Source organism: Pelecanus crispus, chromosome 1, assembly GCF_030463565.1.
Source record: "Pelecanus crispus isolate bPelCri1 chromosome 1, bPelCri1.pri, whole genome shotgun sequence".
Taxonomy (NCBI): domain Eukaryota; kingdom Metazoa; phylum Chordata; class Aves; order Pelecaniformes; family Pelecanidae; genus Pelecanus; species Pelecanus crispus.
The window spans coordinates 138,163,261-138,189,314 of record NC_134643.1 but is presented as its reverse complement, the minus strand read 5'-3'; the positions used below and the strand labels follow the sequence as shown (position 1 = coordinate 138,189,314).

Genomic DNA, 26,054 nt, shown 5'->3' with positions numbered 1-26,054 from the left:
AGATGAAATGTAATTGCCCATTTCTTAGAATGACCTCAAGAACACAGTGTTGATTTATAACAGCTTTTCAGAAGTCAATCAGCGCATCACATTTTTCTGTTTGAAACGCAGTCATTAGAGCTAAAGGTAATGTCAAGGTCATTGGGATGTGAGAAATCACCAGGACTGAGAGTTTTTCTGTTGTATTGAATAAATTGTGCAGTCAATTTTCTGTTCAGAAAAATTTGACATCTGTAGGTGTATCAGCAAAATTACCTGATACATAAAATTATATCCTTAACTGGTTAACTTTATCCAAATATAGTACACTACAGGTGATTGTTGAACAATATTTATGTGCATATTAATCAGGCATTATTTAGAAAGGGGTAGTTGCAGAGCACTTTACTTGGTGAAATCTGGCACAATCCTAAAAGTTGTATGTTTATATACTGTTTGGGGGCATCTAACAACTCAGGAAATCTAAACTCATCTCATTCCTCGGTAACCACACTATCTTACATTTTTTTAAAAAAGAGTTGTGCCGTTACATTTTTATAATTATTTTTTTCCTCTACAGTGCATTCAAAGCCTGCCATCCTAAGATCAAAAGTTTTTATTTTGCTGCTGAACATCTAGATGATATGAACAGGTAAGGAAATCTAGCAAAGTTCAAGGAACCATTCCTTAAATGTGACACTTCTTGAAGCTAGTAATAACAGTGATAATAAAATACATGTTAATCTAAAAAGTTAAGTTTAATGACTGAGAAAATAAGTGCAATTGTTTTTGAGTGGCTGCATATGCTAAAAATTCAATCCATGCAAAAATTACTTTTTTTTTGAAACAAAGGTTTGAAGATTTTTAGAAACAAGATTCCCTCTTTCTAAAAAGAAATAAACACAGTATGTGAAACAACATCCAAATACAATTTCAGAACTCCAGGTTTCTGCTTTTCACTGTGTGGTATCTGCAAAGGTGCAGTATCTCCAACTCTGCTTCCTAACATACTCCCAAAGACATGTGGTGCTTGCTCTGGGAGTGCTTCTATTTCTCGCCCCAGAGAGAATGAGAAGTTGGAGAAAGAATTAAAGCAGTGACTGATTTTTCTTCTGCTAGTCTTGAAAAAGGAGGTAGAGATTACAAGGAATGAATTTTGCAGATTGTCTCTTACTGCCATGAATTTAACCTACATGTTGAAGTGAAATTTTGGTTTTATTGAATTTGGTGGGGAAAATTTCAGCAACTCAAAAAGAACAAGGCATTAGGTCTTAGTTCTTTGGGTACTGAGTTTTACTGTGTCTATTTTAGGCCACTTGTGCAATTTTTTCAGAAAAATGATTGAGACTTCAGCACAAAATAAATATAGCTCCTCTTAATTCATTCGAATGGTAAATTAAAAACATGCATCTCGTGTCTATTCAAATATTTGGGGGTTTATTTCATTTATTTTCACAACATAAACTGAAATTAATTCCGTTCAATATAATACACCATTTTTGTCATACGACAGAGAACACAAACAAAAATCTATTATTGCAACCTGAGAATTGTTCTGTCTTAGATAATATCTGTGGACATCCTTGCTGAGCAAAATTGCTTTTAAAACAGAGGAAAAAGGAGATAAAACTCAATCCATAAAACTGTTAGTAAGTGCTATAATCACGGTTTAATCTCTCCTGTGTGTACGAGATTCAGCTACCTGGTAGAGCACCTTCAGGGTACTGCCAGTTCTTTACTGATAATATTTGACTGGAAAAGTATGCAGATACTATACTATGCTTGCTTTCATTTAGAAATAGCTGTCTGTTAACATTTTTTCAAAAGTTCATGCATGACTAAGGCTCACTTCAAAAGTCTCTCCTCAGAAAACTTAAAACCTTTTTATTTGTTTGTAAAATTTTAGGCTTGCCTTTCCTTGATAATTCTGTCAAGCCAGTCACTCAAAATGCAATTTGCTGCACAGCAAACAGAATAATGGCATGGTCTATTCGGCATATCCTGAACTACAGCAGTAGATAAATCATTTCTGTCAGCAGGTCCTCAGTCAGTATGACAAGGCACCTTGTTTCTAAGGATAAAAATTTATATAACTGTTCAGTAATCAGAAAGCAGTAGCAAATACGCATCAATTCTTTAAAAATATATTGCACACTCTAAAACCCAAGAACTAAAAGGTTTTTAGCTTCCCAGTACAAATAGTCTTTTTTATCGTATTTTGAAATAAGTGCTTATTAATTCATTTAGAATGAGCTTGACCAAATTTTGATCTGAGTTATACACATGTAATTTAAAGCAGCTCTGTCAAGGTCTATAGAATTACTTGAAATTCTTACATCTGAGTTGCTGTCAGAGTCTCACCAAATAATTTTATTTCTTCTTTTTGTTTAATGTGTTAGAATAAGTAGTTCACTTTCACAAACATTGATTTAACTCAATATATTGGAAAAAAAGTAGGTTACTGAAAAATAATCTTTCAAATGCAAATATAATAAAATACTTCCTGTCTAAAAGCGTTTTGTAACCTAGCTGAAGTCAAACACAGAATCAAGTTATTGAGTTAAATTAAGATTGTTTTGATCAATTTCTGTTCTTTTTTTTTGTCAGGTTACTGACATACATTTTAATTATGTATTATGCAGTCATTTCAGTTCTGTTTATATTTGAAGCAGAAGAAACGGAAGTAGAAAACTGCTAATACATAGGCTAACTGAAAGGTCAAAATGGTTCAATTCCTTCATCCCTTGTATAAAATTATTTAGTTGTTTTTTAAAAAAAAAGTGTATGCAAGATATGAAGTTTTTGTTTGTGTGTATCTACTCGCATGAAATGGGTGTTTTAATCTCAGGTAATTGTCACTATTCAAATTTTCTTACTACTTTTATGACTGTGCCACACCATTATGCTGGTAAGGAGTCTGGAGAGCTATGATCACTGAACTTTATTGTTGTGGCATCTGAACTCTTTCATCTGCATGGTTGCACCATCAGAACTGTTCCTTCTACCCATATAACACACTTGGTCTGGGTGAGAAGGAGGACAGAATATCCTTTATTGATGCAAAGTACTGTTTTGCTAGTGTACATGTATAGTCATAGAAACATCTTGCTTGGAAATGCATTGTTATTCCCATTCCAAGAAAATAATCTGATGTAGAAGGCAGTCAGTATATTTCTACTTGATGATACTGTATGTAACTTTACTGTGATCTTCCATGGTAACTGTGCCTGCTGCTTTGTGGACTAACCATTTGTTCTTTACTCAAAAATCCTGATCATCAGCTCAGAGGCAAATGCATCCTTTTCAGGGTTGGCCGGCCTAAATACTTACAATACTCTTATTCTTCCTATTTTTTCCAAACTGCCCATTTTTTAAGTGATAACATATATGGTTGTCAAAATTATATCTTCTAGGCAGGGAAATAGAGTCAGTGACTTCATGTGGTATATTTGTCTGAGAACTTCCTCGACTTGCTGTAACTGAGCTGACCTCCTTCTCTTCTTGTGACATTGAGTATTGACATTTATAAGAGTTTTCTTCCTTAGTGTAGCTCTACGATCAAGAGGAAAGATGACAAGTCAGCTTGTAGTATTAGCGCATAAGAATGTCTCTGGAAGATTTCCATGAAGAAGGCCTCTAAAAATTCTCCCACATGGTCTACAGGCCTCTACATTCCGGTTAAACTGCAGTTGGGTACTTACAGAGACTGTAAGGTATCCATATTCCCATATAGCAAGTTTGTCCTATGTTATAGTGGCTACCAGGAACAGCACACTCCAGAGAAGAAAGATTTAAATCTTCCCATGTCCTAGGGCTTTGTATCTTTTAATACTCATTGTAAGGAGTATTTGTATAACTGTATGCTTGGAACTTTTGTCCCCAGTGCATTGTAAAGCGGGCATGTTTTACTCTTCTGCTCTGCAGGAGATCTTTGCGTTTCCCTGTGGTACAAGCCCAGTGCACTGGTATGATTCTAACTTCAATGAACCGTAACTCTAGCCATGCTGTATTAAAATAGTATTAATTCTCTAACCAAACCCATTCTAATCGTATCTGAAGAAGCTTTAGCAGCCACATATCAGAAAATATGCAGAAGGAGTCAATACCATTCTTTTAGTTTCTAAACTAGCAAGCTGCTCAAAATCCATGGTTGGTAATGGTTTACAACCACATCAGTACTTTCTCATTCACCCCACAGGTATTGCAGGTGATACTCCAAACCATGACACAGATCATGACCTGCAGAAAATCATTAAATGTAAAGTCAGTCTGCTGTCTCTCTCTCAGACTGGTATACATTTTCTGGGTTCTCATTAGATTATACTTTTCAGGAAATAACATTTTTCTGGAAACAATCATCTACCATAGCTGTAAGCAGTATCAATTGGCTGTCAGTTAAGTGTTTCTTAATTTAATTGGTTACCTCATTCTCACACACACTTAACACAAAATTCTCTCTCATATTTAGGACAGAATGAATTTTTCCAACAGGAGAACCTTTACAGGTGTATCATCTAATACTTTGCGGTCGGCAAAGGGGTTCGGTAGATGGCTGTTCCCTGCTGGCTGCACTGGGGGGTGGTAAGCCTTGAGCTGAATTGGGAACATGAAATCCAAAATAGGCAAGAGGCAAGCAAAGGGCCACCTCCACTGTCTGCCATGCCATTTGACAGAGCATGCGCTTGTCGTCTTGTGCTGCTTTACCCTTTGGACACAGAGAAGTCTGTGGCCTTTGCTGGTCCCTCGGCAGCACAGGGCTGGAGTACTTTGAGTGAGGTTCCTGCCTCAGTGCCTCTGGTTTGGGCTGGCGCAGCTGTAAAGACAGCTGAGCTTTATTCCCCAAAGAAAGCCTTCACATATCAGGAATGTGAACCTAAAAGATAGCTTTGTAGTGGGTCACCTTTCTGCTGTGAAGATGTGAAATCATTAAGACATGATTTGTTAGATTTCTGTTCCTATGTGCCAGTTATTTTGTAAGTGTATGGCACTTCCTAACAATTACAACTGAAATTTTAAGTCTCTTCTTCATCTTCCCTATTCTTCTGGCAGAAATTTTGATTGTATGCTATCATGCAGTATTCTGTGATCACTTCAGGAGTAAATATCTAGCTTTCTTCCCAATGTACAATGATTTATGGACTACTAACGTAATTTACAGATCATAATACATGTGGTCACCATTTATGGAAGGACACTGACAAGCGTTAATTTCGAAGAGAGCAACTGTATTTTATGATCTGATGCCTGCTTATTCTGCTCTGAAATGTCTTGAAGGCTGGCATGCGGGAGTGATTACAAAGGTGTATCCCTTGCTGAGACTACTACATCCCGTTTCCATGCATGCAGTATGCAAATGAAACCCATCAGGCACTGTTTTCTGAAACAGGGGCTTCATATTCCTGAAGAAAATGCAAACCTGACTTCAGTTGTCCTTCTGTATACCCTAACAGTAAAATTGCAAGCCAGTAGGTTGGCAAACCAGGCCTGTCAAATCCTGACTGGGGGATGACTAGAGCAAGTAATTCCAGCTTTACCATGGAATGGACAGCCATGGGAGATAGTCGTCGTGGTTGATGGAGGACCTGATTTACTGTAAGCATTTGGATAATGAATATACTGAGAGCCCCATGGAGGAAGAGGGCAGGTTGAAGCAGTGCAGCTGAGTGTGTGCTTGGCAATGACAGTCCTGCTGGAAGAGAGTAGCAATAGTTTGGGGGTTTTTTTTTTAATTTGTGCAGTCTATGGAAGAATTTTTTCAAGTCTAAGTTGAGGTTAAAGCCTTAGATGTGAATTGCATTGAGGCAACTGTCTTTTCTCCCCCTGCTTCTCCGACATGAACACAAAAGTGAATTCTGATATGCCTCCTTCTCTTTGTACTTGGCACTGTAGGTAAGCTCTAAAACACACAATGGCATAATTAACCCTCACTGTCTGTTTGGGAGTGAACCTGTTCTTTTTATTGCTGGTTTCTCCTCTGTTCCTCTGTTAAGTTGCCAATTCAGGCCTTAAAATATTGCTTAAATCTCGGAAAAGTGGTGTTTATTCTTAAGAAATCAGAACAGCAGGAGTATTGGTGTGCTGGCATATCTGAGAGCAGCAGACTTAATAGCTCTTTGATTATCTCTAAATCCTTTATTTTTTAGATGTTTGACATCATACATGGTTTTCCATTTGAAATAAAATCTTTGCTGTGAAAACAATTTGTTCAACAACAAAACCATAGATCTTTGGAGACTCCCTGAGTAAAAGTCTCAAAGAAAACAGCTGTCTAATATGAAAAAATAACATTGTCCTGAATCTCCTTCAGATGCTCCTAACTTTGCTTTTGTAGAAATGCACCCAAAAATTAAGAGGCTGGATCAGTATCACTGCTTTTTTAATATTATTTCAGATGGCTAAACAGAATTAACATGCTTGCTGCTGGCTATGCAGAAAGAGAGAGGATCAAACAAGAGCAAGGTAATGTGTTGTTATTTTGGTTTCTTCTGTCAGCTCTTATCACAAGTTCATCTGTTCTTTTTTCCTGCTGTGTATCAGGCCTCATTCTTGTCATCTGAAAGCAATTCACATATGGGTATCACTGTTGGTGCTTTAGAGAGTTCCTTCTCTCTCAGAGGTTTTGATTAGCTCCTTCAGATTCTGGTCCACAGACACCGGATTATTTCTGAGAAGGCTGCAGAAGGTAGCTAAAAGCAGCAGAAGTACTGCCAGTAAGCTCCAGTATGTGGTACCAAGGAGCCTGTGTTGCCTATCAGAAGAAACTTAAGAATCTGCAAACTAAAAAAATTTTTTAGACATTGCATTTGGTGTTTGAATTCACAGGGGGCAGGAATGCATGAAATTGGTCTCAGGAACAAAACCATTCTTCTAAAGCCTGTTGACATACTTGGATTTCCCTTAAAGACTTTAATTTTAAGGCCATTTAATTTTTTTGTGATTTCTACTGTTTTTGCTATATTGAGGTGTGTGCTAAAGCCCTATTGGCATTTCATTTGGAGTTGCAGGTTTACAGCATTTTGCATCTGTTTATTTTTAATGTCTAGTATTACATGGGTTTAAAAAAGCAGCATATACAAAATACTGAGTCACTTTGCTTTAGTTTGCTGCAGTAGAAATCCTGTTTGCAGACAGGAAAAAGAAAGGGTCAGTCCTCAGTTGTGTTGGGGAGCTTGTTTCCTAGAATTGCCAGTGACATGGATGCACAGAAGTGTTCCTGTCCAACTAGCTGTTTTGGCAAGCAGCTGGCTTTTGAATCCATGCTCTTTTTTCCAGATGTGCCTGGCAGCAGGCACCAGAAAATTGCAGTGGTCATGATGATCCAGAGCTTACCCAGATGCCTGTCTGCCTGCTGCCCACTGAGTCAAAACCTCACTCTTTAATTCTGTGGCTCTGCAGCCTTCACCAGCAAGGTTCTGTCTTTTGGCCCAAAAAGCTTATAGCTCGGAGCTGCAGCAGCAATGTATTTAATCTAGTCTTTTTTTTACAAAGACTATATTTCTAACGATTTTGCAGGGAGAGTTGTGTTCAAAAGGCTATCACTAGGCTTCAAAATTTGCCTCCATGTCCCCCAAAGTCATGGTTCTGTACCAACCTATGTGACAGCAGCCTTAGCCCTGACCTTCTGCTCTGATACCATAAGGAGGAAGATGTGCATGGTCTGTCTCTCCTCAATGTGTTGCCACGGTGCCGTTTTCCTGGGAGACACTGTGCAAAAAACTCCTTTCCCTGGTGAGAAGCGAGGGTGACTTCAGCAGCCAGGTAGAAGCATCAAGAGAGTAGGATATTCTGTAGTAGTAGAAGATTAAAAGACAGCATCAGAAAATTATGTCTGCTTTGATCCACACCCTGATTGCCTCACCACACAGCATCCTAGAGGGACCAGCCTGGGGCTGAAGAGCAGTGGCTTACAGCGTGCTGCCATAATTCGGTGGTAGCAGTGCGCGTGGGAAGATTTTTGGGCATTCTGTCATTCTCGCACATAACTAGGTTGCACCTGCTGTTGCTTCATTTCTAATCATGACTTCCAGTAAGTGCAGCTGCTTATCCTGGGAGTGTTGCCCACACCCTGTTTTAGTCTGGTGAGGTCCTTGGCACATAATGTCATTTGTAACACCAGGCTCTCCACATTCACACAGCCCAGGATAGCAGCACCATGCTCGCTTTTCCTCCAGTCATGTTCTCAGTGCCTCACCAGACTTCAGAATCCGTTTGGGAATCTGTACTCCCCAGGCAGCACTACGATAACCAGTTTGGAGGGACCTGCCTACCATCTGTCACTGCTTGAAGATGCTGTGAGCAAACTCTGAATCTTGGAGTCTTCTAGGAAATCCTCTGTGTTAGCATTCAAAGCCAAATTCAAACTTTTATTGACAGCAGGTTGGCACTAGAATTAAAATAACATGTGGGACAGTAAAGGAAAAGGTGTATGAACAGTTATGCTAACACTGTCCAAGTGCACAATTACAGACATGATACACCTTTCAAAATCCAGATGGATGTGGAGAAATAGTTTTGCTACCAAGCAATCACTGAGTAATAAAATAGCAGATGATCCAGCTCCTAGACATGAAATCATGTGCATTCAGACCTCAATTCAGACCTCATGTTACCTATTATTAAAATGTCTCCCTATTGAAGATAATCAGTGAGACCCCACTTACTATGGAAATTATATCCCAGGCACTGACACAGCTTTTTATTACCACTCTAATGCCATTCACTCAAATTGATTCATCATATACAGGTAGGTAAAACTATATCCTCTTTGTGTTGCTTAGCTGTGTTTAGTGTGGGAATCAGTATCACATTCCCCCCTCACTGCCGTACAGTGTTTCTATGCCTCTGGTGATTATCCTTGGCTCCCAGCACAAGGGCTATTAAACAGCTCAGTAGTGTCCCTAATTAGCAGAGGCAGCAAGTTAGCAAAGTAAAACCTCTCTATCACTTTGAGCATTTTTGCAATTATAAAAATTGTGAAGCTGGAATTTTCTGTATTCAGTGACTGTACCAATTGTCATCTACATATATGATTTTACAAAAGGTCTTTTATTTCTGTTCAGTTCAGCCCTTTGCAGCAAAGCTTTGTAATACCTCTGAAACAATTCAACAGTAGTTGTCAAACCTGTTTCAATTAAGACTTGAATGGTTCTGAATCCAAAGTGCATAAATATATTTCAAGTGCTTCAGAGATGCACGAATCACCGAATTGTGGGTGTACTGCTGAATAAAATGTCACATTCTGTACAGAACGGTTTTATAAAAATACCATTAACTTTCCATATTAAATACAATGAAACTTAGCAATATGGCAAGGGACTTCCTTGGATGGAGAGTTTATGTACTTTCCAGTTATATCAAATCAGAGGAAAAAATACTTGCTTATATAAATAGAAAATATTTAATCAGCAAATGGCAGGTCAGTGTTATTTTATATATAATATATGCAGTCTACTGCTCATTCAGAAAGCTTTCAAGATATGCCCGATGCATTACGCTTGTCCCTCACTGAATTGGACAAAATCTGCAGAGAGAAATACAGCAACTGTTCGATAGCATTACACACATTTTAGATAGACTCTAATGAGTCAGTTGCCAAAAGCAGAACATTTTTAAAAATTGGTGGGAGGCTATTTTCATACATTTCATCTGGGAAATGACCCCTGTGACCGCAGAATTTTTCTAGACAAGCCATAGGTTGCCAGCAGAATTCCCTGTCTGAGGTAAGGCGCACAAAAATGTGATCATGCAGTGTTTTATTGTATGTGGATTTGACAGCAAGAACACCTTTGTATTTTTAGCCAAAATTGGAACGTGCACTGGGGCTGCTAAATTTTACTTTCAGAATAAACAGTTGAGCTCCACGTCTACAGAAATCTCACTGAGTGATGCAATCCTGACAGGCCTCTCAGCATACTTTGTGCCATTAGGCTTTGCTGTAATAGGAACAAACGTGCTTATATGCCAATATTTTCAGGTGTTTTGAGTTGTTGGAAACAAGTTTTCTGAAAACTAGGAGTGACTTTAAAAAGAGTTTTCTCTGATTTAGTCTTTTGTTCACCAAAAATTCATTATTTGCAGATTTCTAGAGACAACTTTTTTTTTAATTTTTTATTTCATAGTTATGATAACTTTATTTATGCTATTTATTATATCGTTTGAAGAGGAACTCTTACGTATAAGCTTGCAGGAAGCAAATCAAGAGACACAGAGTTAAAACAGAGTTGTTACTTCTTGGAAAAAAAAAGTAGATAAATAAGGCTACCCCCACCATTACTACAATCTAAAAATATACAGCACTTTAGGGACAGCTGTTTCAAGCTGGTGTCATTTTAAGATAAGTTTTTGGTTTAAATCTTAAATAAGATTAGGTACAGTAGATCATTAATCATACAATATGTCATCGTGGTAACAAAAAATCATTAAAGCCAAAATTACATGTTGTGCCAACTTGGATTTTTGGTTTAGAGCGTTTACGAAGCAACAATCAATCTTTTTCTCCTCATCTGTTAAAGTAGTAAGTCATGCAGTTCATTGAACACTTACTAGGTGAAGTGAAAACTGCCTGTGATCTATCTGTGAATAGTCTGAGCTAGAGTGTCCTGTTGTACAATGTTTTACCCAAATACTAGAAGGTAATACAGTCAGAAACAAAGTGACAACAGAAGTATTTGCATAAGTCTTACAATGTGTAGAAACATTAAAGTTATCCATCTTGAGCTGAGTCAGCAGTTAAGTAGTTTTCTTTTGTAAGGAATATAATTATTCCTTATTTTGTAAGGTCTGGTGTCCATTTAGTTAGATGCTGTTCAGCTTCAAAAATATTTGCAACAGAATAAATGTAAAGTTCCATGTGGTACCGTCTTCCATGTGTTTTCCCTTTTGACCAAGCTACCAAATATATGAAATGTGCTTGGCCAAGACTTGATTTCCTGACAAAATGAAACCTCATATCCCATTAAATTTAGCACACAAGCTCTGTGTCCTTTTTATTTTCTCATCCATCTTTTGGAACTCTGTGCTTAAATATCGTTGCCATATTTTTCCTTACCATATCACCTTTATGTTCATGCATGGATAACAGGGCAGCAGCTGTTTTATGAAGCAGCTATATGATATAACGTTTTTCTGTCTTACTTAAACGCATCTGTTTGTTATTAGAAATTGAATTGAAAAGCTTGGGTAACTGGTAGTATACAATGGAGAAAATGGGTAGAGAAATAACATTGATTAGTCGTGTGTGCAATAACCACTACTTGTTTGATTTGCCAGTTGGTGTGAGTTACATTTCTTAATGTTATTTGCAGTCAGCAAGACTTTTGCAAGTTACATTTTTCATCTTTTCTATTCAAAAAATACTTTCAGTATTTGCCTATCAATATATGCCCAATCATAATTATTTTGATGGCTGTATAAATATTTGAAAATCTGATACTTGTATTAGGAATATTCTGTACACATGTTGTATTTATAAGGTGTGTACAATGAGGCATTAGACATACCCCATAATGTTTTGAATTTTCCCTCTTTAGATTAAAGCAATTCCAAATTACAGCAGCTAATGTTTACAGAGTCAGCACTGACTGGTGTTTAACTCTCAGTAATACTGAGGATGGAGTTTCCAGTTGCTTTTGTGAAAGTGAGTCTCTGAGTACCAAAATGTGTTGCTAGTTTTTCATCTGATCTGTATGTAACTTGTAGATTACTGGAGTGAGAGTGATAAGGAGGAAGCTGACACTCCGTCGACACCCAAACAAGACAGCCCACCACCCCCATACGACACATACCCACGGCCTCCTTCGGTAAGTCACCTGCAACTGTCTACAGGAATGACCACATAAAGTGTCACATTTACCTACCCTCCTGCTTAAAAGCATGTGCATGCACACATTAGGGCACTCTTCAGTATATTTTTTTGAGTGAGTACTTGACTTAAAGCATTTGTTAAGTAACATGCATCGCTAACTTCAACAGCCATCATTGCTATCTCCACTGGTGTGTAGAGAACACAGATTTATAATCCCAATTGCTGAACAGAATGGATTAAGTTACAGAATTCTTCCTTCCTGTTCTTCGTTCATGACGGACCCCTACTCATCCATGCAATCCCTCACCACCCCCTTACTGTCTTCTCTGACAAAATGTTGTCACTGAGGTAACAACACAGACCCTTCTCTAAAGCACGACAGTTGTGCTGTGAAGCTTTACAGTAATAAATTACACTTGAATTTCCACAGAAATGCCAACATAAAAATGTTCTCTCTTCTATCCCAAACAGTGATACCAGTTGTTCTGTTGTTATGAAAAAGTAGGTTTCTCTATAAATTAGAACAAAAGGGGATTTTTTTTTGTTTGTTTTCTTCTTCAAGCAGCTGTATAAAACCAGAGTATGGACTTCTAACTTCTTCTGCACTGGCAATTTTAATTTTCATGTCCGTATACTCAGACAATGTTAACTAATATATCTTACTTGAATATAGTTGTAAAAATGCAAAAATTTGGATTGAAAAATTGGGACAGTCTGGGCAAAGAGAGTGCTCATGATGTCTAATTTGAATGCAATGCTTTATGTCCCCAAATCATAGATCTTTGAGCTGCACTGAAGCACTGCAAAGATGATGCCAAAGAAATTTTTAGCAAGATAGGATGGCAACAGGCATTTGGATGGCATTTTTAAGATTTTTAATGGACCAGGCACGTCTCTTCTGTGTCTTCCGTAGTGCCATATTCTGCTAAAGTTTTCTGCAAATAATTGTGTTGGCTTATTTTATAGACTAGGGGACATAAAAGGATACTTATTATGACAAAGTATCAGTATTTGGCATGTCACAGGTGTGACGTGTAGATGTGTGCATGCCTTAAAGTTAGGATCAGGGCAGGTCAGTCAGGTAAGTTTGTGCCTTCATTACTAAAATGGGTGCCATCAGTGACAATGAAAAGTACGTAATTATTACTGGCAGCAGTTCTCAGTCCACACTGACCTGAAGATTGCTCCATTGCTGACGTTGCAGATGAGCTGCGCAAGCCCTTACGTGGAGCCAAAACACAGCCGACTCTCGTCCACGGAGACCTCCCAGTCGCAGTCATCGCACGAGGAGTTTCGCCCGGAGGCGGCGGGGAGCGCCACCGACTCGCCGGTGCGCAAGACGGCGAGCCAGCGGCGCTCCTGGCAGGACCTCATAGAGACGCCGCTGACGAGCTCAGGACTCCACTACCTGCAGACGCTGCCGCTGGAGGACTCTGTGTTCTCCGAGGCGGCCGTGGTCTCCCCCGAGCACCGGCGGCAGTCGACCTTGCCCACCCAGAAGTGCCACCTGCAAGACCACTACGGCCCCTTCCCCCTCGTGGAGGGGGAGCGGATGCAAGTGCTGAATGGGAATGGGGGAAAGCCCCGAAGTTTCACTCTGCCTCGGGATAGCGGCTTCAACCACTGCTGCCAGAGCCTTTCAGTCGGTGCTGCCGATCACCACGAAGAAGCGCAGCAGAAGGAGGTGGAGGAGGAGGAGGAGGAAGAGGAAGGCAAAGCAGCAGAAGAAAACCAGGAAGATAAAAGTAAGTATGGGATATTTCTGTGGCTTTTCAAGAGTCCTGTTTGTGTAACATAGAAGTTGTTTTTCCTTTTTCCTATCAAAAAACCCCAACAGCCTTTCAATATCCCCCATGCTGTACCAGGTCCCCCTTGTCACACACCTCTTTGATCTGCCTCACGTATAAGGCTTAATAATCAGACAGAGTGCTGCATGACCTCATGATCACCAGACACTTCCCCATAGGCTGGTCACCAGTCACCTCCGACTAGTAATTCTTAGTTATAAATGGATTTTACTTCCATGCTTTCTTCACACTTCCTCTTGCACAGTATCCTCCCCCACTGACACATGTATGTCTCAGGACATACTTAGTAAAATTTCCAGTCAACCCCATCTGGGTTGTAAAAAACCACTTGGTAAATCCTGGAGTGCAGGGTCAGGGTGTGATTGTGTACTATCCAGGTGGACAGGTCGCAAAGCAGCCCAGAAGCTGTAAGAAATTGAAAAAGAGCTTGTATTGTCCCCAGTTCCTCACCTTGTGATTTATAGAGAGAGAAATTCAAAAAACATTTCAAACAAAAAAATTAATAGAGAACAGCTATGTGACCAGCAGGGCTTAAAAAAAATCATAACGCTGAGTAACCGTCTCTTAGATGGCACATTAACTCCATAGGTATTAGTGCTACTTGTCAAAAATAATCCAAATAAACAGGGATTGGAGAAGGTCCCTGCTCCTCCTGAACATGTAAACACATTTCTGTGTCTGTTTCATGCTCTGTCCTTCACTGTCATTTATGGAGCTTCTCAGCGTGTGTTGCTAGCAAAGTTGAGTTCACACCCAAGTTGTAGGGTCAGTCAATGAAGCCTGCATCCGTGAATTGTGGTGTTATGCTGCAACTAAGTTACCTGTAATGGCAAGGAGGGCAGGATGATCCCTGAGGCTCTCAAAAGGTCTGTGCTGTCTGGTTCCTTCAAATTCATTTTTTTCACTCTGGTAAAGGAGTATAAAAATGGTAAAGAGATAGGAAAGGGTAATGAAAGCTTTGGATAATTACCTACCTAAATTAATTTATTAAGGTTAACACCTTTGTTGAGCATTAAAATTCATGTGGATGTTATTTAGTCTACTTGGGAGAGATCAACAATTTTCCATTGTCCTTATGCTTTAGTCAGTAGGTTCTAAACATCTCAAATTCTTGCCTTTGAGAAAATTTTTTTGCAGATATTAAATTTGATGCTATTAAAAGTTAAAAAAGGCACAATTTCAGTTGTGTTCATGCATGACAGTTTCAAAAAAACCCATACATTTGTTAGGGTAATATTAGACTCTTACTGACTGTGAAATGAAGCTGTCTTATTAACAGGGTTAAATTTCATCAGCCATGCAGAATGTTTTATCCTATTTTTAGCCTTCCGTTTTGGTTTTCAAATGGGTTTTTACTGATAGCAATAAAAAAAAAATTTTTAAAAGTCCTCACAGTCAACAAAAAAGGTCAAGGAGACTTCCCACTGGAGTTCCTGTGCTGTTTGGGCATTACTCAAAGATACTGTTGCAGGGCCTAAGTTGTTAGGTGTTTTAAAACTCAGTTTTGAGGCTTTTGGGTTCCTGGTTGTAACATTTTGTAGCGTACAATACTAATAAAGGGCTAGTGCTTGATTTAACAGGCCAGAACTTGGGCTCTTCTCCATCTTTCTATACCAATTTCCAAAAAGGGAGAAAAAAGTTTAATTTTTGAAGTGGTCTCCCTGTATACACATACTTTATTTTAGTTTGGGTGAGGAGGTTTTCTTGGTTGAAGCTTTAACAGGAAATTGTTTCTGAGACATTAATGACCAGCTAGACAAGTAAAGTGCTCATGGTGAATTATTGACCATGAAATTACAAAACCAGAAAGAAAATACTGTTTAGTCTGTTGAATAGTTTAAGTGTGGAATTGCTTGTTGCTATGGCTGCAATGTTCTGTTTGCAATGCTGGCTTTTTCCAGTGGCCTTACCAGTAAAAGGCAGGAGGGATTTCATGCAAGTCGTGTTCTTAAGTGCAAAATCCCAGTTTCTGAGCTGAGAGATTTGCTTATAACTGCTAAGTCCGCTAACAGGATCGGTGCCCTTGTGCGTGCTACATCATTGCCCCTCTCACCTCCATTGCTCTGGGAAAATGAAACATAGCAACTGGCTGGAGAAAGGGAGTCCTCTCCATTTTAGAAATGTTTTAACCTCACTTTGAACCTTCCCTGATGTGGTATCAGATGAACCTTTTAAGTGTATTTATTTGCCTTACACATTTGTGATCCTGACATAGTTCTGAGCTCTTGGACGATTATATGTGTTCTTGTGTGTACATGTATGTGTTTTAAAGCTTAATCATTCCTCTTGTTTTTTGGTGGGGCAAGGAATGCAGCTCCTTTGCAGTTGTTGCTGTACAAGTCAAATGTCATTGCCAAAAGTTTGTTTTCTCAGTTTTTTTTTGTATTTACGTTCCCACTTTTAAAACCTCCTGAGTTTAAATCAAATAGTAAAATGCAGTCCTTCTTCCAACTTCTTTTGCAGAATTGTTTTCAAATAACCACACCCCAAATTAGGAGCTCCATGCTTTTTTCAGATGCTGTCCTCAGCTGCTACAATATAACATAGTTCTGTTGACTTTCTACTAAAACTACCCTGATTTGCAACAACTAAGAATCTGCTCTATGTTAATCACTACTTTATGCCTGAAATAGATAGTGCAAGCTTTTACTAACACTGCGAATAGTTCTGTGTATCATCTCTGCTGTAATGCCTAGATATATCATGGTAAACTGAAAATATGGGTTGTCCTTTCCCGTGTTTATCCATTAGGATCTAGCTTTGTTGTGTGTTCAGTTGCTTCTTTCTGTCCTGTTATATCACATTAACATTGCACTGCTGATCTTTAATGGAATGTTTTATTTCCCTAATTAAAATGACTTTTGTGTAAATCATTTCGATGTTCCATATTAACACCATCCTGTAATGGTCTCTTGCTTTGTAATTGAAGAGGATTCTGTTGTGGGATATTTGTGTTTGTCCGTGTGTTTGCTCCTGAGGCTGTGAAAATGGCCTACTACGTTCAGACCTGTGGCACCAAACATCCCTCTTGCTGTGCTGTTCAGAGGCGGCCTGCACATGGAGAGCAGGTCAATGGCTATGGCACAGTGCGTTGCGTTTCTGTAATTCAGTTGTGAAGGACAAGTTGGGCCTTTGCAGGTTTGTCTTCTGCTAGTGGGAGGTAATGGAAGGAGACAGCTGTGCAGCACGGCACTGTCACCCCCTTCCCCTCCAGCTCCACCGCTGTCTGCGCTCTCTGTGTTTTGACAGATTTCACCACTTCATGCCAAAGAACACTTCTAGGATCTTCTTGGGGGACTATTTCCAGGTTTTGTCCCAGGAAAGCTTGCTTCATTTTTTGCTTTATTTTTTGAAAGTATTTTTGATGGTGGTTCCTTCATTTGCAAAGACTTCTTTGCTTTGTGGGAAAGCAACAGGAATGACTAGGGGTTCACCATTTAAAAGCAGCAGATACTAGCTCTCTACAGAGTGTAACTGGCTGTAGATCCTGCTGACATAGCCACAGAAAAACCTGCACCTTTTTTCCATACTCCCTAAAAAAGTCTTTGGAGAGCAGTAGCATCCGTGGGGGTCTCTGGTGCTGTCACCCGCCCAGACAGTGCTGGGGCAGGAGCTCTGTTGCTGGCTCCGTGTGCTGCGGGGCTGGCCAGAGCAGCACCGGCACACCTTCCAGGGAACTCGCACCTGGGACCTGCAACAGTGTGCAAAGGAGCTTTCCACTGTGCAGGCTCCGTAAGATTTCTTCAGTAATATGGACAGAAAAGCATTGCTGTCTGTGTTTGAGTTCAAAAAGGTATTTAGAGCAGGAGGAAATCACTTAGACTGTCTTCCCACTGTTCAACCCCATTTCCTTCTGCATCGTTCCTCACCTCTTCGTTCTCTTGCTTCTGCAAGTTTTCTGTCCTTCTCCTGTACTCTAAGTACTGTAATTCCTGCCAACGTGTTTTAGGACTTTTTTGTTGCTACTCCATTATCATAATTTTGGAGTATCTTCTATATCGGGTGGACAACTGTAACAAAGTCTTAAATAGATTTCAATAAATCAATGGCTGTCCTTTGGGGGCAATTGAAGGGTGGCAGCCATTTGTTTGCTGCATTGATTCCCCCCCCTCAGAGTGTTTACGAGATGCAGCAATCTTCCATGAGTGACTTGTGTCACTTTGAAAAAATTTTGCAATGTTTCTTAAGCCTGGGCACACTCACACGTATTCCCTGGCATTTTTCTCCATCACCGTAAGCCCTTTTTCAGGTTTGCAACATCTCCCAGTATCCTATGCTTAGTCCTACACAGTCTAGTGAGCGCTGTCCCAGAGGAACGCAATTGCCTCATGCTCCAGTCTCTGAAACTTGGCTTTTTACCTTAAACCACTGAAGACACTTGCCAAAGGTCGGAGCAGGAGATGGTGCTGGCATTTTGCAGCTCAGAGAGACGTCCAGACCCTGCAAAGGATTTCAGGAAAGCTCCCCTTGATGTCAGTGAGAGCTAGTCACTGAAAGAGATGTCAAATGTCTGCTTGTGCTGAGGTACCAAGCCTGAGACTTTTCTCTTTTTTTTCCCCAGTAAAAAAATTAGGAACCAGCAAGAGAATAATAAGTTTCTCCTACCCCACCTCACAGCCACAGAAATGAAACTCAAGGCGACAGTGCTTTTACAAAATAGGTCCGATGGGTTTAAGGAGTCCCATGACTAGCAACAAGTAGAGTTTCACACACTGTGCCCAAGAAGGTATATCCATGGGACATCCTAGGCAGCATTTGACTTCAAGGAGGAGTTTGCACTAGTGAAAAACATACCCTGAATAAGGTCGGGTATTTCAGATTCCGAAATACAGATACAGGGAGGCTTGCCTCTTTTTAATGAGAGGACTGTACTGTGCAGTGCAAATGGTATCTCTCAGAAAGATCAATGTTTGCTAATTAAATACTACCTTATGAAGTGGTACACTGCATACCACTTCTAGGATTTGCTTCTCTGCCTTTTAGATAGGGTGTCTTTTTACTTTGGCAGGGTTTAGGCAACAGTGAAACGTGGGAGTCAGGATGTATAATGCGTAAAGCCTGGATTGCGTGCACTGGGGTTGATGTGGATGTGTGTCTGAAATTAATAGGGCAGTTTGCTTTCCTGACAGCCTTTTTCCATTTTAGAGAGGATACCATTAGTGGTGTCCTGTCATCTGACCTCCTAGTTAGTTTTATCTGCACCAAGAGGCAAGGGAGAGACCATTAAGATACCCTATCTTCCACTCTGGAATTATTCAGGTTAGTAAAGGTGTGCATGCCTGCTAGTGTCTTAAATAAGCAGAGCTACGAGAAATGACAGGTAATGTTTCACATTAGAAATATGCCTTATGAGGCTGGTGAATAGCATGAAGCACAGCCCTCTCTGGGACACTAAGGAGGATGCTATTCTAACTTCCTACATCCGCTGTCAGTCCTGTACAAACCAGAACATTTGCCGGGGTTGGGGCTTTTTTTGCTCAACATCCTTCTGGGCAGCACAGCCTGTGCAGGCTTCGACAGTGAAGTAGACTAATGAAATGGCTCCTTTTTCTGAGCTTTGTTTTTGTGATCTGATTTTTCATTTCTAATTCCCATTTGAGCCTTCCCATGGCACCTGACTGGGCGTTTGCACTCCTGTGGGCTGAGGACCACCAGCGTTTCGTGCCTTGTCTGCTGGGAGGTGGCCTTCCTCCCTCCCTCCCTCCCACTGCCTCAGAGGTGCTAGCTTTGCTATTAACTCAGAATGAGCTTGCCTAAAAATATTGCCTAGTTATGTTCAAAAATATGATCTTAAGCCTGTTGGTTTATAGTGTAAATGGTTAGCCCACACTCCTTGGTATGGATAGTTTATATATTTACAAAGAAATTTTCATCAGTGGCTCAGAGTTTCAGGGAGGAAGGAACCGTGGAAAAGTAGGAAAAGACAGTGGCTGCTGTATCACCTGGTCTGCTTTTCAAAGCAAATGCCTTACATACAAAATGTGTCCGGTGGAATGGCATGTCTTCACATACTCTTTTTTTTTTTTTTTTTTTAACTAAATCATGTAGTGCTTCATTTGTCATAAGATCCAGTGAGATCCTATGAGACCTGTTGTATTTGAAAATGAGTAAGTGGGGGGACAGCATTATTGATAAGCTAGGTTATATACCAGGCTAAACTTTCTTATTCTTGTTAAATTTTAAGATACATGTTTATCTGAATAGGAATTTCTATAAGCTTCCAGAAGCAACTGCATATCTGGGAAAATTTTCATCCCAAATGAGAGTTGCTTAATTATCTTCTAGCTGCTATATATGTGTGTATGTTCAGCTGCATGTATGAAAATGTGTTTTAGACTATTTATTATGCTAAAAAAATACAATGATATGAAGACTAACTTGGATGAACAAGTACTGGGAGTAGGTATCTTTCTGTCTGAGCATGTTCCTTAATTCAAAATTTAAACTTTATAAAATAAAGCTTTTCCAGTTCTCATATGCAAAAGAAACTCCATCATAGAAGTGGGTTTGTATTCTAAATAAAAATGACGGGTTACAAAATCTCTGTATTCTGATTTTAAATTTCAGTTCGAGGGGAAAAAATTGCCTGTGGTTTTTGAAAGCCAAATATTGAATCATTTACTGAGTAGCAATTCAGAAAGCAGTATGGGCTGTCAACAAAAATAAAAGTAGTTTAATTTTATGCGTGTTCATGTTTTTACATATTAATGCATTTTACCCACTAATATGATGCTGCCACATTTTAAATTTTAATTGATATCCATTGCCCATGCTGCTAAAAATGCAAAGGAGAGGTGAATTCTTACTCTTATTTTGGTTTTAATAGCTTTGGGTGTCATTGCCAAAAAAGGTCATCTGCTTTTGCCTGAAATACATGGATTAAATGGTCTTTTTACAAGCAAAAGAAATGCGCCAGACAATTTCTTACATGGCCATTCTTATAAATTACTTTTCTTGCAAAGTGTCCTCAATTCTATTACTAAGTTGGTGGCTGTCAGTGGAGCTGTGCTACTGGAGACACCTTTGGGTTAGGTGGTGGAGCAAGGAATCTGTGGATGTGAGAATATATTTCTGTTTTTTTCTGTGTTCTGCATTAATTCTCTTCCTAAGTCTTACGTAACCAATCTGGTTTGCCTTTATTTTTTCCATTTCTTGTTGTAAGCAAGCTCTGTCCCTGCCGCTGCCCTGTCTGAGTCTGGCTGCAGAGATGCTGTCCTTGGGAAAAGACAACTCATAAGTGGCAGATCACACTTCACGAGCGATACAGGGAAGACAGTCCAAGCCCTCTAGGGCTCTCTGTTTACCATACTGAAGGAGATGAGATTGTTTCCCAGATTGTTGGCCTGATATGTCTCAATAGCAATATAAAAAAGCCTTTTTTGTGCTTGCAGATTCCACCCCCTCAATTCCAAATGTGCTTTCATTCTGAAGCATAATATAGTCACATTTCTTAAATGAGGATATGCAGGTATTTTGAGATTATTTTGTGTACAAAAAGGAAAATCAGACTTTTTAAAAATTAACTTATGGTTTCCCATTAAAAAGAGGTTTTTCCTGTCCCAAAATTTATACTTATGTTTATTTTGATTTCAAACATGAAAAACATACACGGTTTTTAATCATTTTAATCATTAATCTTCTCACTGAAAATTGTTTTAAAGACACTCTCAGATTTGACCACTGCACAATACATGAGGAAGCCATTTTTCACTGGGATTTTTGCAGAACTGGGATAATTCCTCTTTGAGATGCAGCAGGGACTTAGCCGAATCTGAAATTTTCTGAAAGTAAAGGAAACAAACACTACAACGAAAAAGTTAACAGATATTTTGTGCATAAGAATGTTCTTTCAAAATGCATCATTTTAAGATTTTTAGCTTTCTTCAAAGCTAAAAAAAACCCAAACCAAAAACCTTCTATAATGGATTACAATTAAATCAGAAGAATATGACACAGTACCAGTAGGACTTTTCAGATTATATTTATTACATCTCCAGGTGGTACCATCTGGTGTTTGTGGCTCTCAGGTTCTTTCAAGGCAACTCTTAAAAATATGCAGGGATGAACTTGAGTCAGTAGTGCTTGGAAGGACACTGGAGGGATGTAGTTTTATTAAACTACTACCATGCTGAACTTCTGTAGTGTCACGGTGTAAACATGCATTCTTGTTTAATTACTGTTCGTTGTGGGAAGCAGGATGAGGTATTAAAGCCCTCAGTGCAAACAGTCAGTGTCCTGCTAGAATATCTTTTTGTTGGACAGAAGACTCTGGAAAAGCCAAATGTGTTACAAAGCAGTTTTGTTTGGTTTAATTTATTTTTAAAAAAGAAGTGTTCGGAGTTCTTGGATGTAAGATGAAGGAGGCCTATGAAATAAATGTTGCAGGGCAATTTTTTGTGAATTTTCCTGGCATCCCAGCCTGGCCTTTGGCTGACTTTTCTTTCCTTTTAGCTGCTAGCTGCTGCTCCAGAGGGTCACAGATCTCGTGTAGGTCGTGTGTCCAACCTGCCAGCCCTGTGCAACTTCCTTGGATACTCTTTGACAGCTAAAACGGCACTAGGTGCTTATGTTTTGGCATCTTAATCTCCTCACTTGTTTCCTAAACGTTTCCACTGTAGGAAGGCAGCATATGTAGGCTAAAATCTTGGCCGCTTCGAAGGCTCTGGTGAAGCTGTAAGTGTGCTGCGCATGTCTCGGAGCCTGTGAGCTGGAAGTGAATTCAGAGGTTATCCAGTATAGCTCTGCCCTCTAAATCTGGAGCTGCTATACCTACCAAATCTGTCCTTAAACACCCCCAGCGATGGGCATTCCTCATTCCCTCCGGACAGTGCTTTTCCTCTTTGGTGTATTAGAAAGGAGCTGGGGTTTTTTTGTCCTAATTGATATTGAATCGTTCCCTCTGCCATTTAAGCCTAGCATTTCCTTTCCATTATGGCACAGAAAACAAAACTGCTCCCTTACAGCAGCTCTTTTTTCAAGCTGAAAGCTTGTTTTGAAGGCTGATTTAGTTTTTCTCACAGATTTTCTAGGCTTCTGACCCCTCTTTTGCTGAGCTTGCCTGGGTTTTCCAGCTGCTTCCCACCTCTTCTGGGATGGCAGCGTCCAAGCTGGGTGCAGCACACCTGGCTGAGACCAGGAAGATGACTTCGCCCTGGGTGTTTGATGAGCTGTACTGTGATAAGTACCTGTTTTCCAACCATCCTGTACTTCACATTTCCGTTTGTGCTGTGCAGTATCCCAGATGCTTTTCTGGTTAATGGTTATTTTTCTAATCGTAGTTAAGCTGATTATTCCTGCGCCTCTCACATATCCACATTAAGTAGCTCATGTTAATAAAAACCTCACGTGATTTAAAATGTCTAATTAACTGGGCTAAAACCAACCAACCAACAAACAAATGTGACATTTTGTAAAACTGACAGCCTGACTAGACAAAAAAAAACCAAAAAAAAAAAAAACCTGACAGACTAACGTGGTGTTTGCCAAGCTCTGTGTCTGTTAGCATAGCAACTACCATATTGTTATATGAAACGTGGCACATTTCCTCCAAATCATTCCAACTTCTGAGACGGTCCTCCAGCAGTCTGGGAGACATTTCGTCCCACTTTCATGCATGTGGATTTTAATAAGTTTATTCTCTTCCACCGCCCAGGTCATTAGTGCAGTCTGGGACTGTTTCTGGACGCAGGGCGGCCTCGGGAGAACCTCGCGTAGCGCAGCCTGCCCTGTTAACAGCGAGCCTCTGACGTCTCCTCCGTCTGGGCTTGGCTCTTGCTATCAGAGGACACCTTGGAGATCAGAGGTGGCTCATGTCACTCACTTCTGGGAGCTGAACTTCTGGAAGTAAAAGATTGTGCCATGTCTCACATCTGTTCTGCATCTAAATAGCCAAGGAAGATGTTACCTGGAGATAGGTGGGGAACTGAAGGCTCATCCTTTTGTCACTTGGGATTTCAGCAGTCCCTCAAAAGACCTTAGCACTCGGAGTTTATACTAACCATGCGGGTTTTATCTGTAAGCTCTTCTGTTGTTTTTCGATATCAAGCATTGCCAGTTCTTATGAAACAAATATGATAATATAGTGTTTTATTTAAAAAAAAAAAACCAAGAAGAAGCCTGGTAATTAGGCAGTTTTGCAAGGATCTCAGTTCTCATTAATAATAAAAAATAGGTTTCTAGCTTTGTTTTTAAAAATTGTCGTTCAAAAGCTAGAAGATAAATATTGTTTGTCTCCTTTTGTGGCCCCAGTTTGTGAGTCTTGGATCTTGTTGATGATAGTTAATGCTCCCACATCGCTGGACCTAGTGTGGTGCTATTAAATAATATGATTTCATGGACAAAGCGTGAAACAATTTCTCTGTGGGATCTTATTGTATTTACATGAAGAAAAGGGCTGCATTTTAACTAGGATGGTTGCTTCCTGGCTCCACATTTTGAGAACTGCTGACACAAACTAATAGCAGCTAATTCTTTCTTCTCTTCTGGATTCCAGAGGGATGAACTTTGGCCTTTTGGAGTATAAAATATCACCACTGATTTGTTTAAAAGCATTTGAGTTGTTATCACCATTAGAGAGTGGGGAGAGAGGCTGCCAAAAAACTTCGATTTAAAACCACTTTTCAGCCAGTTTTTGAAATGTTGATTTAGTCATGTGAAGATTTACAGGCATTAAGGAGGAGGTGAAATTAAGGAAACCTCGCTTGGGAGATTTCTCCTGGTTGTAAATTCAGGGTTGGACAGAGATCAGGCAGTGGCACTGCAAGGCCGAGCCACAGGGTACGAACGGGGAGGAAGTTTACCCAGCAAGACTAATGAGAATAAGTAATAAAACTTAACTGGGGATCATTGTGCATTTAGTTCCAGGTTAAATGAAACTCAGATTTTGAGTGAGACGGGATGGCTTGGGGAGGCTCCTGGTACCGCTCCTGGTACAGCACCCGGCGGGGCTTGGCGATGCCAGAGGCCCAGGGCAGTGGGCTCCTTGCAGCTAATATGGCGAATACTTGAGAACTGCTGAATATTGACTTGGTAGTGTTAGGTTAATGGTTGGACTGGATGATCTTAAAGGTCTTTTCCAACCTAAACGATTCTATGATTCTATGATTCTATAAGACCTAGAGAATTAGAGAGTATCTTCCTGTAGTAAAAATAGCAAAATCTGGTTTAGAATTCACATAACAGAATTTTAATAGCCTCTACATTTGGCATTAAAGTGATACTTTTACTGTACTAATGTGAACACTTGAAATCTAATTTGAAAATCATACTTAATCTATAAAAAGCTTGAAGCTGATTAATCTGAGAATTCTTCTGCTTCTTTCCTCCCTGCTAGAATATACCCTGCCATTTGTTTTCAACTTTTAATTAAGAAAATAAATTTTATTTTCAAGACATTTTCTTTTTTTTTTAATCAAGCTAAGTACATGCCCGTACTTTTACAGTACAACATTTATATTTTTAACTTTAATGTAATGGCTTGAGGGACAACCAGAGTAGCTAGTTTCCGTCTTTTCAGAAGATGGAAGAGGGTATTTTTATTTATTTATTTCTGGCTGTGTAAAAACCTAGGAAAAATCGCATTTAAATTTTACACTCCCACTAAAGCTCTGCAAGACTAAATGGTGGTTTTACCTTTTTTTGCCACTGAGGAGGACTATGCTTACCTTCTCCAGTGTTAATGTATGGTCTTGGTATTTAATGTCGTATTTCTTAATGTAACCTCAAAAGTTTCATGTGATTCTCACAGGGGCTAGGAATACTTATTAATGAACTAGGATAATTTAACCATACCACAAATTTTTTATACCAACACATTGAAAATTGAAATCTCAGAATTTTGACAATGGTTTATGAAATGATGAGACTGAGAAATAAAAATGGAATAAAAATAAAATAAAAAACAGAAAACACAGTTTAGACATTAGTGCATTATGCATTAATAAACTGCTAGTTTGTAAGTTCTCTGCTCACTTTGCATTTTAACCTTCTGCAGTTCAATTCACAGGTTCTGCCTGCAGATATGGCCACCTTATAGTGGCCATCATGAATCTTATAGCATAAACAGGCTATCCTTGCATCTGTGCAAACTCTTAAGAAGTTGAGAAATTTGATTCTATGAACATGTTGCACAGTCTATAAAATGTATGTAAAATGTTTCCATAGTAAAAGAAGAGGAAAAGAGGATATGTGTTAGTTTTCCTGGGAATAGTTGTTTAAAGGATGGCTGAAATTCTTGGTTCAATTAATTTTGAACTATTGATAGAAGGTGGAAGGAAGTTTCAGGGTTTTCAGAAAGTGAAGAAATGATTGCCTTGGAGACTCACAATTTGGAAATGGCTTTTACAGTTAATGAAACTCAAAAATGTCAGCCACCTTCTTCTTGCTCTCCTCCATCCCAAAAGGCCAATTTCCTAAGCTTGTACATGTTGTGGCTAAATAAGATTATGGGATTTATAGCGAGAGTA

The 26,054-nt window shown here is 39.4% G+C and overlaps 1 protein-coding gene across 4 annotated transcripts in view; it reads left to right on the top strand.

The window, feature by feature from the left end:
- Positions 1-26,054, top strand: part of CNKSR2 (connector enhancer of kinase suppressor of Ras 2) — a 220,153-nt gene that overhangs the window by 166,324 nt on the left and 27,775 nt on the right. For all 4 annotated transcript variants that reach the window (XM_075711816.1, XM_075711806.1, XM_075711798.1 and 1 more), the window contains 4 exons: positions 560-631; positions 6,371-6,438; positions 11,677-11,777; positions 12,987-13,527. In XM_075711816.1, coding sequence (XP_075567931.1) covers positions 560-631; positions 6,371-6,438; positions 11,677-11,777; positions 12,987-13,527 — 782 coding nt within the window. The remainder of the gene's footprint in view (positions 1-559; positions 632-6,370; positions 6,439-11,676; positions 11,778-12,986; positions 13,528-26,054) is intronic.